This window comes from Oryx dammah, unplaced genomic scaffold, assembly GCF_014754425.2.
Source record: "Oryx dammah isolate SB20612 unplaced genomic scaffold, SCBI_Odam_1.1 HiC_scaffold_29, whole genome shotgun sequence".
In the NCBI taxonomy this organism is placed as follows: Eukaryota; Metazoa; Chordata; class Mammalia; order Artiodactyla; family Bovidae; genus Oryx; species Oryx dammah.
In genome coordinates, this window is record NW_024070213.1 from 83,342 (window position 1) to 96,613 (window position 13,272).

General features: G+C 60.1%; 1 protein-coding gene and 1 long non-coding RNA gene across 2 annotated transcripts in view; both read right to left on the reverse strand.

Annotated features, from left to right (window-relative positions):
• SHANK3 (SH3 and multiple ankyrin repeat domains 3) overlaps positions 1–13,272 on the reverse strand; it is a 54,141-nt gene that overhangs the window by 21,764 nt on the left and 19,105 nt on the right. Inside the window, exons 13-20 of the mRNA XM_040233139.1 lie at positions 13,126–13,271; positions 12,017–12,130; positions 6,905–6,980; positions 6,579–6,661; positions 6,089–6,213; positions 5,864–5,996; positions 4,893–4,973; positions 1,102–1,125 (exon numbers count right to left, since the gene is read on the reverse strand). Coding sequence (XP_040089073.1) covers positions 1,102–1,125; positions 4,893–4,973; positions 5,864–5,996; positions 6,089–6,213; positions 6,579–6,661; positions 6,905–6,980; positions 12,017–12,130; positions 13,126–13,271 — 782 coding nt within the window. The remainder of the gene's footprint in view (positions 1–1,101; positions 1,126–4,892; positions 4,974–5,863; positions 5,997–6,088; positions 6,214–6,578; positions 6,662–6,904; positions 6,981–12,016; positions 12,131–13,125; position 13,272) is intronic.
• On the reverse strand, positions 9,276–11,778 carry LOC120857788. The gene is made up of 2 exons (XR_005719735.1): positions 11,643–11,778; positions 9,276–11,375 (listed from the first exon to the last, which is right to left on the reverse strand). It is a non-coding gene; the product is annotated as an uncharacterized LOC120857788 (long non-coding RNA).

The window sequence follows — 13,272 nt, forward strand, 5'->3', positions numbered from 1 at the left end:
TTCAGGGGCGACGAATCGCCACCACGTCCCCTACAACCGGAAGCACCACACAGGCCGCCGCAGAGCACCCTGGGAGCCCCGCTAATGAGCTGAGGGCAGAACCAAAAGCTTCCTAGCAGAGCGTCTGTGTCTGCCTCAAAGGTGCCAAGAAAAGTGTTCCCAGAGGAGACCTAGTCATCTCCTTTCTACCTGAAAAGACCTTGAGGAAAGCATTTCACCTGGGACCGGAGCAAGGACTGGGGAAGTTCAGAGGCAAGCTCACTGGCCACACGGGGAAGCTGGGCTGAGGCAGGCGAGTGTGCCCCAAGCACAGGGAACGCCCAGCAGACCCAGGAATGGGGGGGACCGGGCACAAACGAGTCAGGACACACACAGCCGAGCCCTCGCAGGCTCCCATCCGGCGTGCGTGGCCGCGCGGCAGACAGGCCCACGGCCAGCTGACAGGTGGGGCCGGCAGACGCGGGAACTCAGCACCCAGGCCCAGCCTCTCTCCGCCCATGGATGCTGTGCCCGGAGCAGCCAGGCCAGACACATGGATGTGCAGGGAGGAGGCTCAAAGGATGGGGGGCAGCCTGACGGGAGGAACGGAGCGCTGAAGGCCACCCAGCTGCGGCGCCCAGATCCCTGCCCTGAAAGGATGTCAGCACTCGCCGGAACCCCACAACAGACCAGGGCAGAAACAGAACCCACACACCAGCCACAGGAGTCCCAGAAAAGAACCCAAGCTCGGGCTGAGCACCTGGACCCCCGCCCCCACCGGCCCAGCCACTCTGTCGCCCCAGAGAGCTCCTCGGCTGGGCCCCCTGGAGCCCCTCCTCCGCTCCAGGCCTGGCACAGGCCGTGGCTTCCCCTGGGGGGCTCTTCTAGCTCTATCTCAGACTCCCACGCCCTCACACCGCCGCCCAGCCTGCCCGAGCCCCCAAGGCCTGTGGCTACACTCAGCAGCCCAGCCCAGCCCAGCCCATCTGACCCTTCCCAGGTCTTTCTACTGTGCCCCTAAACAAGAGGGTACAGCACAGGCCTCCAGACCCCCCGACTTGACACACCTTCCCTCACCAGGGGTCGGGCAAAGCTGGGCCTGGGGCACAGCAGATGACTCACCCCCTTTCCTTCTCCGAATGGAGGCTTGGAATCAAGAAACAGAGTAAATGGGGTGAGAGGCAGACTTTGTCCCTCGGCACCTGGGCTCCACCCCCGACTGCCACCCCCCTCCCCCACCCCAGGCTGTATGCCCGTCAGGTTGTGAGTGGCACATCCACCCAAATGCCGAGTTGGTGCAGGAAATTCAAGGTGGGAACACAAGCAGGGACAATGCCGCGTGCATGCACACACACACGCTCACACACACATGCTTGTGTACATCCACACGCACATGCAGACGTGCGCACGTGAACGCACGACTAAGTCGTACTTGGCTGAATCGAACGTTTGTTCAGAAAAAAGGCTGAACCTCACAGAAACCCACTTCAGAGACCATCCGTGGCGCAAGGGTCGCCCATGAGCGTTCCTGAAGTATGTTTCCAAAACGGGCAGGTCAGTGTGTCTGCCGGACCGTGGCCAGTCAGGGAGCACCCCCGGCACGGCAGCTGCCCTGACATTCTCATCCCAAAAGAGAAAGGAACCCAGCAGTTCCAGGCTTCTTATGAGAAAGAGGATAAACCGGAGGTGCTCTGGCCCCTCGGGGCCCCGCTGGCCTCTACTGCCCCAGGATGCCCGGGGCCGGAGCTACGCACTGAGCACGCGGTGACTGAGAGGTCCTGACCGGCCCCCTCCTCCCCCTCCTCCCTCCTCACAGGAGAGTCCCTACCCAACCCCTTCCTCTTAGCCCGACTTCCACCAGCCTCCTCAGCCCCTCTGCTGGGACACCACCCCCAGAACACACCTCCCTTCCTCTTCCTCCTGAGGACCCTCTGAACAGCAAGGCGCCACCTGGCCCGAGCCCCGTCCTTGCCACCTGCTGCTTCTGTGGCCTCATATTTTCATTTTTTCCCACGTGTTCAGGTCCTTGTCTCAATAGATTGCAGGACACCTAAGGGCCCTATCCGCCCTTGATGTTGTGACATAAACGTTGGCAAGGAACCCATGGGTCTTATTTAAAAAGCACAGTGAATCATGGGATGATTGCTTAGGCACCTGAGAAGACCCTGATGCCAGCCTGGCTTTCTCAAACCATGTGTGTCAGGAAAAGGTCAGCAAGTGGGCTGGCTCCCCAGAACAACTGTCTTTGGGGGCAGGAGTGGTCTTCCTGTGCTCCTGGCCACCCAGGCCCTTCTCACAACAGAGCCACAGGAAGGGCTTGGGTCCAGGTCAGCTAAAACTGCGACCCCTCACTCAGCAGTGTGCACAGAGGCTCTGCGCGAAGCTGTCCCTTCCCCTTCCCCAACTCTGTTCAGGAAAAGCTGGTGGAAGGATCTGATCTCAGACCGCAAGAGTGAGCCCCTTCCCTCTGGAAGACAGGTCTGCAGAGCAACCCTGTCAGAAGGCAGCAGAGGAAACACCCAGACCAGAGAGGAAGGAGGCTCTTCTTCCATGCACTGGTCTCTGCAGACAGAAGCAGCCCAGAAAGCAAAAGGCAGTTCTGTTTCTGCAGGTCAGAGTCCCTGAGCCCCTGGATGACAGGCTGTCCAAGCACCTCTTTGTGCAAAGCAGGAAGGATCCCTTCTGAACGCGCAGCTGAACAGGGTCCCTGGCAGGAGGCTTCTGGGAGCCACCCGCCAGAGCCTAGTGTGGGGTCTAGCCACATCCACTGCTGACTATCGATCCGTATCCGTTTGGAGCCCCAATCAGTGTGAAGGATCAGCTCCCCATGACTAGTCTCGGACCCCTGTGACCCTGGGGCCCAGCCTCCACCCGCTTCTCTCCCTTCCTCTTGACTGAGGAGTTTACTGGACACAGAATTCCAGGTGGAAAAGCATTCTGACTCAAGACTTTGAAGTTACTGTCCCATTGTCTTCCAAAATCTGCTGTTGCTGACGACTCTGCTGTCAGTCTGACCCCTGTTCCTTTCTAAGTCATCATTCTCTGGCAGTTAAGATTTTCCCTTTCATCTATGGTGCTGTGAACTCTTACTACCAGAGGTAGCTTTGTTTTCACTTCACTGTTTCAGACTTAGACTCCTGCAAACAGGATTCTCAAGTCCTTGTTCGATTTTAGAAAATTCTCAGTCATTTACTCTTCAAATATTGCCTCTTCCTCAATTTTTTTACCCTTCTCTCTGGGACTTTATTTAGGCTGTCTGGCTTGTCCTCCATATCTCTTCTCTGCTCTTTGATAATTTCCATCTCCTTATCTTTCTGTGCTGAATTTTGGGTAATCTCAGATTTATCATTTAATTCATAGTTTCTTCCTTCGGGTAGGTCAGTATACTGTTCCCCAGGCATGGATTTTTTAAATCTCAGTGGCTAAACTTTGTTTCAGTAACAGTTCTTTAGGAATCCTCTTAAAATCTGCTTGTTTTTCTCACTGTCCTGTTCTTGCCTTATGAGTTCTGTTAAACTTGGTGTTTAAACACCTTGACTTGTCTCTCTCACATTTTTCTATGATTCCTAGCTCTTCTGATGCTAATTCCAGTTTGGGGTTTGGTTTTAGCTTCTCCACATCTCTCAGGTTTTGTAGGGGCATCAGAGCCCTGATCCCTTGCCCTCAGGGTCTTTATCTGTCCCAGGACCTCATGGATTATGGAAGCATCAGCTTCCTCTCACACTCTTGGCTCTGATTTCTCTCTTCATTTTTGATAACTGGGAAAGTCCTCTCCCTTCATTTTGAGTTGGCTGTGTATTTTTTAAAGTTTTGCTTTATTCAGAATATTTATGGGGAAGATGGTCCTGGCCACGTCAGCTCAATCTGTCTTGCTGGCTGTCCTCTCCACTGAACCAAACTGCAGTCAAGAGCACCTGCTTGGAAGGGGGTGGCTCAGCAAAGGACTGGGTCAAAGTCCATGAGGAAAGTCGGAAATAATTTTAGGGGACAGGTAAGGGCTCTTTCTATGGCTGGGGCAGAACCAAGCCTGAGACCAGGGTTGGGGCTCAGTCTAGAACCATGATCAAGGCCCTTCCTGTGCCCAGCACTGGGTCACAGCTCATCTTAGGACCACAGTCAGGGTCCTTCTATGGCTGGAGCCAGACTAGGATTGAGTCCAGATTATAGAAGGATAGAGCATGTTAGCAGTGACGTATGTTAGAACGTGCCATGATGAAGATATTCACGGTCATATAAGTTAGGGCATGACCACTATTAACTGTCCATATGTCAGGACGTGGTCATGTACATCTGCACACGCCAGTGATGAGGCTACTGATGGCCATCCTGGGACTGTGGCCCCACACGCCCAGCAAAGCCCCAACACACTCTTCTTTGCCTCCAGCCACTCCTGAGGGCCTGCTCCATCACTGTACCAGCAATGTTCCCACAGCCCTGTGAGGTAGCAGCTTACTGTAACTGCCCTGCTTAGCGGAGGCATAAGTAGGTGCTAGGAGGGTTTGGGAGGCACAGACCACACAGTTAGCGCCTGGAGCAAAGCTCAGGGCCCCTCTCCTCACTTGGATGAAATGAAGGAGCGAAGTCACACTGGAGGCGTGGGGGGCCGGGGGCAGCACGTGCACATGCAGTCAAGCACACAGGCGGCCAGGCCCTGCTCCCCTACCCGAGACCTGGGCACCCCAGGTCCATCTCCAGCCCTGTCGCCCTGCCGCTCAGCCCCCAGTCCAGCCACACGCCGCCTCCCTCTTCAGCCCAGTTCCCCAACCACTCCAGCACCCACGCATTTGCCTCTGACCTATCCATACATCCGTCTGTCCATCCGTCCTCCCTTCTGTCTCTGCCTGAGTTTGGCCAGCTCCCCCACCCGGCCCCCCACCCCGGGCTGTCTGCCCGCCACCTGCCCCGCCGCTCACCAAGCTCCTCAAGCTCTGCTGTCATGGACTTGGAGCGCAGGGTCAGCGTCGTGCTGGGGGCTCTCTTAGGGGGCGGCGGGGCTGCAAAGAAGAGGGAGGCCTTGGACCTCCTGTCGAGCAGCAGGCAGCGTGGCGTGGCCAGGTGTAGGTGCCACCCGCGCTCCACCGCCTGGATCTCCTCGTACTCCCGGGAGGACGAGTCACACTGAGCCAGGATCTTGTTGAGGCTGCGGCTGGATGCAAACTTCTTCATGGTGCTGGGAGCTCGGCGGGGCTGAAGGTCAGGCTGGGCCAGGGCCGCTGGGGCCTCAGGAGGCGGTCAGGGCCCCAGGGAGCTCACAGGCCGGCCGGCCTCGGCCCGGGACCCAGGCTGCAGTTTCAAGGGCTGAGCCGGGGGAGCCCAGAGCCATGGGGTGGGGGCTGGGAGGGGTCTCCCGCGAGCCGGCCTCCTGCCGCTCCAGGGCTCCCCCAGGCCCCGGAGGCCACTGCCCCTCTGGGGGCCGGGGTGTGGGCAGCCAGGCCAGGGCCTGGGCAGGGGCGGCGGGCGGCACAGCCCGGGCGGCGCCGGCGCGGGGAGAAGACGCTTTTCCTGTTCCCGCAGGTGCCGCCTCCCCCTTCCCTCCGACAATAAGCGGCGGCGGCGGCAGCGTCAACCTCACAGTTGCCATGGCAACCCCGGCCTCCAGGCAGCTGCTGGCAGCGTTGGGAAGGAGGGCTCTTCCATGCCAGGGGCTGGGGGGCACCAGGAAGGACGGGGCAGGAATCTTAGGCGGGCAACCTGGGGTCAGGGGTCAGAAGCTGGGGCAGGGCTGGCTGTCTGACGTCAGGGATGGGTGCCCAGGCCACACACGTGGGTTTTCGCCTAGGTTCAGGCCCCTGAGGTCAGCAGTCTGGGCTGCGGCGAGGAGAGGAGCGTGGGCCTGGGGTCAAAGGTCTAAGGTCAGGGGACAGAAGGGGAACCCAACACTCACCTCTGCGTCGAGCCCCATCCTCTTCCGGCTTCCTGGTCACTGACACCACCTTCATGACGAGGCGGTTCCCGCCCTGGCGGATCAGAGCCACGACCTGCTTGTGTCCGACTTTCACCACGTTCACGCCGTTCACCTGCAACGGCCAGGGCCGGGGTGGGGGTCCAGTGAGGCCTCCCGGGCTTGGAGGCCGGTACCCACGCGCGCACGGGGAAGGCCCAGCCTCACCTCGATGAGGAAGTCTCCCGTGCGCAGCCCTGCCCTCCAGGCCACGCCCTCCACATCCACCGACTCGAGGTATTGGAGCGCAGGGAAGGCCGGCGTGGGCGTAAACTCCTCGATGGGAGTCTCTGCTGTGGGGCGGGGAGGGGGCGGTCAACGGGGGCGCCGCCAGGGCAGTCCTCCCGTGCCCGGCCTGGGCCCGACTGCCGCACACAGGGCTGCCCAGGGCAAGAAGAGCCGGCCCAGCAGTCCGGAAGGTACCCCTCTGAGAGGCCCACCCCACACCCCACCAGAAAGGCCCCTACTCCATTAGACACCCTCAGCAGAGGCCCCGAAAATCAGGGAGGGGACAGAACTGCGTCCTCCTACCAACATCCCAAACCCAGAACAGAGAGTCACGGCTGGGAGACAGGAAGGGAGCGGGCAGTGAGGGAGGAAGGGGGCAGAGGCCAGGCAGGAGGCGAGCATCGCCAGCGGGACACCCCCTGGTCATTACCTTTGGCCCCCCGGAGCACAAAACCAAAGCCTTCGTGGTCCCGTTTCTGCAGGACAGCCACCTTGTCGTCAATGACATAGTCACTGATGAAGGAAAATGGAGAGGTGAGAAGAACCCTGCTGAAAGCACTTGGATCAGGCTGACCCCCCCACGCGCCCCGGACGGGGTCCATGGGCAGCGCCTGCCCTGGGAGTCGTCCCTGGACTGACCGGCGAAGCAGCAGACGCGCAGGTTGGGCACCACCCCGCCCTGCTGACTGCTCCCCCCGGGGCCTCCCCCCGCCCGTCTGACCCCGTCGCGCGCTGGCCCACCTGCCCCTTCTGTACCTGTGTGCAGAGAGGCTGTCGTAGGAACCCACTGTGTAGTGGCGGAAAAGTCGCTTTGTCCGGTCCTCCCGGGTTTCTGAAGGGAGGTTGAGGAGCTGACAGAGGGTCTGACCCTCCAACTGGCCTGAACCCCCCTCACCTGTGCGGGCCACCAGCCTCTGCCCACACACATGCCCCTGGCCTGGCTGTGCCCACATGGGAATAGGGGTCCAAAGCCTGGGGAAGTGGGCCCAGCAGTCCTAAGGTAAGAAGGCTGAGGGGACCATGCAGGAAAGGGTCCAGGGTCCAGAATGGGCAGGGGCTGTGGCTCACCCTTCTCCTGAGTGGCTGCACAGAGGAGAGCAAACAAGGCCAGGGCAACCACAGGGAGAGCCAGCAAGCCCCGAAACTCAGGGCAGAGAAGGTGAGCACGCACACGGGAGTGGCCTGGAGCTGTGTCCAAGCACTGTGTTCAAACAGGCGTATGTCTGTGTGACCTGCAGTCACGTGCAGCTGTTGTGCTCACACACGTGGCTGTGTGTGTGTGCACGTCTGTGTGTGCAAGTGCAGGTGTCACGCTACATAGCCTTATGCTCTGGCACGGAGGCAGCCTTGTGTAGTCAGTGTGTCCCTCACCACAGGGATGCTCACCCTCACGGGGCTTCTGCTCGGGATCGCTTCTCTGAGTGGGCAGGGAGGGGTCCAGGTTTGGGGGACGGGTCCCCCTGCCTGCTCTCACTGCCTCCCACAGAGCTTTACCCCATCGTGCTCTCCCTGCAGAGCTGGCCAGCTACCTGCTACCCCAGCTCGGCCTTGCTGATGTCCTGCAAGCCAGCAGGTCCCAGGCCACACCTCTAGGCACAACCGCTCTGCTCCAGACTGACTTCTCCCGCGGCCTGCGCGCTGGGCTCTCCAGTACCCTTGCACCCACTCCTGCTTCCGGCTTCTCAGGACCTCTGCTCCAGCTCTGCAGCTCCACCACCTCAGATTTCATCCCTCAGCTCCTCCCCGCTTCTCTACCAGCTTAGCATTTCTCAAGATTAACTGATTCGTAAAAGAAGTATGTCCTGAGCCCCTACTATGCACCAGGCTCTGCAAATACAGCAGAGAACAGAAAGAAGCCTCTGCGCTGCACAGCGTACAGTCTAAACTGTACAGCTGAAGAGACAGAGGAGTCAAGGACCAGGCAGACACAGAACTGAACATGCTGAATGCTGGCAAGCAGAAAGGAAAAGTAAGTAGATGGGGACACAGCAGCTCCAGGTGGTCACGTGAAGGCCTCACCGTGAAGGGAGAGTTGAACAAAGGAACAGAGGGCATAAGGGGGCATCTCTTTCTGTGGGTAAAGGGCCTTCCAGGGGTGGGGGTGTTCAGGGCAGAGTCACATGCCGGGTGCCAGCTCGGGGTTTTCAAGGAACAGTGAGCAGCCTGGACAGCTGGGGCAGAGGAGTAACAGACAGCAGTGGGGAAGGAGAGCCGAGAGGGAACCACGGTTCTGACGGCCAGTCTCCTCCACTGACTGTGAGCTCCCTGCAGGCAGGAGCTGTGCTGCGTTTATTTCTGCGATCCATACCATGCGTTCCGAGTGCTAACTGGGAGGGCAAAGCGGTAGACAGCTGACTGGCTGGCTGGTGGATGGCTGGATGGCACAAGGGACAGACAGGCCGGGTCAAACGGTAAACGCGTATATGAGTGGATGGAGGGAGAGCGCAGGGTGGGGGCTTGCTGGGGGGTTCCTGGATGAGCAGCTGGACGGCAGGATGGGTGGCTGAGTCAAACGACAGAAGGAGGAGCGGCGGGACAGGAAGACGAGCTCGTGTTACCGTCAGAAGACAGATGTCGGGAAAAGCACCGGTCTGGATTTCAGAACCCACAGATGTGGGGAAAAGCACTGGTCTGGATTTCAGAACCCACAGATGTTGGGAAAAGCACTGGTCTGGATTTCAGAACCCACAGATGTCAGGAAAAGCACTGGTCTGGATTTCAGCACCCTGCTGCTAACTTGTGTGACTCTCTGCATGTCAACAGTCCCTCTTGGCCCTCCTTACAGAGTGGGACAATTCACCTTGGAGGCCCCCCTCGGCTCTGACGGCCTGTAGTTTTATCTCACGGGCTCCCTCCCAAGTGCTCGAGCCTCTCTCCCCTCTGCAGCACACCTGCTTCCACCACCCTGCTGACCCCAAAGCCAGGCCTCGCCCAGCTCCGGGGGGGGCCAGACCGCTCTCCCCTCCACCGCACCGATCTCCACACTGACCCAACTCTGGAAATGTTCACAGTGCCTGCCTGAAGAAGGACCGCCCCCACCCCCCAAAAACGAGAACCTCTGCAGACCACTGGCCTCCTATTTTTATATTTATCGACCAAACACAGTATATTTATTACATAACGCAAATTCATTTTCCAGTTTTATTAATCAGACACGTAAAAGCCAGCTAAAATGAAAACACACAGCATGGTCGCCCAAGTACTGGAAGGAAAAGAGGAGGCGGGAGGAGCCAGCCGAGCCACAGCCCGGGGTCCCACACCAGCCGCCAGGACACCCAGGGCCGCCCCGCCCTGCCTCCCCGCCCACCCTCCCCGCCTGCACCTGCTCCCTTCACCCAGACGGGCACCGTGGGAGCCACGCTCTGCGGACCACGGGTGTCGCCTGGCCCACGCGTGTTGGCAGTGTCCCCTCCTTGGCCTCAAAGTCCCTGCTCCAGTCTCAGAAACAGATCCTCCTTTGGATCTGGGCCTGTTGGAAGCAGGTTTGTGTTCCTGGGCCACCCTCTCACCTCTGGCAGAACTCAGCCCTTGGGTCCCAGACCAGAGACTCTGTCCAGAGCAGCTGGGCCAGGCCTGCAGGTGAGGACAGAGGTGATTCCCACCCGCCAGCGGGCAGCCTGGCAGGCCTGTCTCCCCGCCAACCTAGGAAATGCTCCCACCTACCCAGTACCTTCTGGCACCTTACAAGTGCACAGGCCAGAGCCCCAGCCCTCGTCCACAGGCCCCACCATCGCCCAGAGGCCTACAGCCCCTCAGCAGGCTATTCTGTGTCCTCTCCCTTCTCCAGAACCCAGGCCCAGCCCTGCCCCACCCCGCTCCATCTCCTAAATGAATCCTAAATGAAAGGCACAATCCGGACAGCAACCCCCTCCCCCAGACCCCGCCTCCTATGACACCGCCAGGAACTACCGCCCCTGGTCCCAGGACCCCTGCCTCCAGCCCCGCCCCTGCCCCATTCAGGCTCACTCACACCAGAGCCCGCTCAGTGTGGCGGTTACAGCACAGACCCTGCCGCCCACTGCCTGCACTGCAAACAAGCCTCTGCTCCTTGGACTGTGGAACCCGTCCTCCTAGAGATGGACTAACAACTGTCCCCACCTCCCAGGCCTGCTGGGATGAACTGGTGAGTTCTTAGATGTAAAAGAGCGAAAAACCACGCCAGGCATCCTGACGCTGCTCGGAGCACGCTGGGTGCCCGCTGGGTGCCCGCACGTGCAGATGCAGCAGGCCACGCCGCACTCTGGCCAACAGGCTCTGCCTCACCCCGTCAGCTGACCCCCTGTCGGGCCCCAGCCACCCTGCAAGGCTCAGTTCAAACAACCCCTCTGCTTAAAAGCCCTCTCTGACTCCTTCAACCAGCTCAGGGAGCCTCCCTGGGCTCACGCCATCACAGTCACACCACAACACGCCTGCTGGAACACGGCACACACCTGCTCCTCGCTCGGAGAGCCAGCCCCTGTGATCCCAGCTCCCAGCACAGCAACCAGCACGTGCCAAGCACCTAAGAAACGTTAGCTGTTCTCAAATTCGGAGTCCAGTCCAGACCTCTCTCCCTTCCTCCCCAGCTTCAGACTCAGCTCCAGCTGCCCCTGAACCCACACAGCTCTGCAACCAGAACCTTCATTCCCCACCCTACGGGGGAGCAGAGGGCTCCTCCCTAGGCAGGTCTGGAGGCTTCCTGGCGCCTCTCCTATCCACAGTTGGCACTAGCTCCCAAACTGCTGAACTCATTTTCCACCTCAACACACCACCCCACCTGCCCACCGTGGGCAGACTAGAGGGGGTCATGTCCCTTCCAGGCTCCTAGCCACAAGGAGAACCATCAGAGCAAGGTGGTGAACAGCCAAGGATAAGAGTAAAGAATCCTGCCCAGGAGTGGATCAGCAGCCACGTTCCACCCAGGGCAGAGGCCCAGGCCACACAGGGTGGGCTGCCCTGGGGAAATTCTCAACCCAGGACAAGGAAGCACAGCAACGCTGGGTCTGAGCCCCTCGTGTGCAGAAAGACAGATGTGTGCACCCTGGGTCCAGACACACCATTAGTGACCACCACGAGCCACCACTCAGGAGGGGCATCCCCTGTCCCACTAGCTCTTGGGGCCAGAAATATCCATGGGTCGAGAGGCCTCCAGGGCTTGCAGTCAGCTCTGGCTGGGGTTTGAAAGAACCAGTTCTCTCCTTTGTACTGGCAAGATCACCTCAGATCCCAGCACCCAGAAGGCTCCTTCCTGGAGGTGCAGGTGACCAGCCGGCTCACACGGCGGCTGCTGACCAGCCCCAGGAGCCACGGCCTTTGCCCCCACGTCCTCCCCGCCGGCTAAGGCTGTAGTCGGCCCCCCACCTGCTGCCTTTAGACCATCCTGGCCCTGGGGCACCCATGACAGCCCCTCTGGGCCCAGCTGGCCTCGTTTCCTCTTGGCTGGCCCAGGCCTCCCTGCACTGCCCACTTGGACAATCTGTCCACTTTGGAATGACGCCTCTTTTCTCACACTGACCTCTTTGCTTGCTTGCCAGCCACACAGCAGTCGCACACTCCAAGTGCCCAGCGTTGATGGGAGAACCTTGTCTGGGGAGGACTGTGGTCACGAGAGCCGCATGGGGGACCCCAGGCTGGTGCATGCTGGCACTTGGGCATGCCCCAAGTGTCCCCACAGCGGCCCAGGGTCCAGCTGTGCACGAGTGCGTTGGTGAGTGTGGGCTACGTGGCACGTTTGTCATGCACACGAGTTTGCATCTACTTCTGTGTGTTTGAATTTGTTCTAGTCTTTTCTCTGTGAATATAATCTGGATTTGCCTCCAAGCAAGAGCAATGGGAAGCTGGAAGAGGAGGGACCCTCAGGGGCCATCCAGGGAAGCAGGGGTCACTCACCGTGCCGGGTGTCATACTGCCTCATCTGCACCTCCTCCACGCAGTCAGCCGGGAACCAGCCCGTGCGGCCTTTCACGGTCCCCTCCCAAAAACCGCCCTCCCCAATGCTGAGCACTGGGGGGACAGAAGCCAGACAGGCTGTCAGGGCAGAGGGGCGCAGCCGGAGCCCACCTGGCCGCCCTCCGCCCCCGACCACCATCTCCACTATCACCACCCAACCTTCCCGTCTCTCTCCTTCTCTTCCCTTCCTTCCCTTCATCCTCCTGGCTTTTTCCCTGGGAAAATTTTGGGATCCGCACGGAAGAGAGAAAAGAACAGATGGGCACAGCACAGGATGGGCATGTAGGGGACAAAGAGATGCACAGATGGACACACTCGAGGGGGGACAGGAGGCAGAGGCAGGGGCCACAGTCCTGCTCCTGCCCGCTCTCCTCCCTGCTCTCGAACCGACCCTCATCCTTGCTCTGGTGCCCATCCCAGGGGTCACTGCCAAGAGCTAAGGGTCACTGTGCTGTGGCCAGGAGACTGGGCCCCATGATGGACCATGGAGAGCTGACCAACGCGACTGCTTCTTCCTCAGGCTCCCTGGACAGGGGGTACTCATGCGGGGTGGACCCCAGTGATAACAGAGACCCCACAATGGGAGGAGCTTGTCACGGCACAGGATCCCCTCATTAGACACCCACAGAACTGGCAGAGAATTCCACATATCACAAGCGTTTCCAATGAAGAAAGTCCCAGAAGTGACACAGGAACCCCATAATTCAAGGAAGCTCTGTAACAGGACAGGGTCCTACGGACATGAGAACCCCACCACCACCAGCCCCCAGAACGACACGGAAACACCCCCGTGAGGAGCAGAGCCCCTGTGGTGACATTTTGGGGAGCCCAAGACGACAGAGGATGGAGAGGAACCCACAGGACAGGAGCTCCGAGAAGACAAACAGCCCTCCCTTCGCAGTGACACAAGGGGTCCCCAGCGGCACAGCCATCCCACAGTGACCGCGGCGGCTCAGAGTTCCCGGGGACACCCCTGAGGACAGGCCCTCCGCGGCCCCGGGAGGCCCGGCGCCGCGCCCCCCGCGACCCCGCCCCCCGCGCCCCCTCACCCTTCACGGCCTCGCCGCGGTGCAGCGGGATCTCGCCCTCGCCCTGCGGGCTGTGCGCCTTCACGGCGATGAACTTGCGGCCGGGGACTGCGCTGTAAAGTTTCCGCTTCGGGCCCCAGGGCGGCGGCGCGGGGGGCGCGGGGGGCG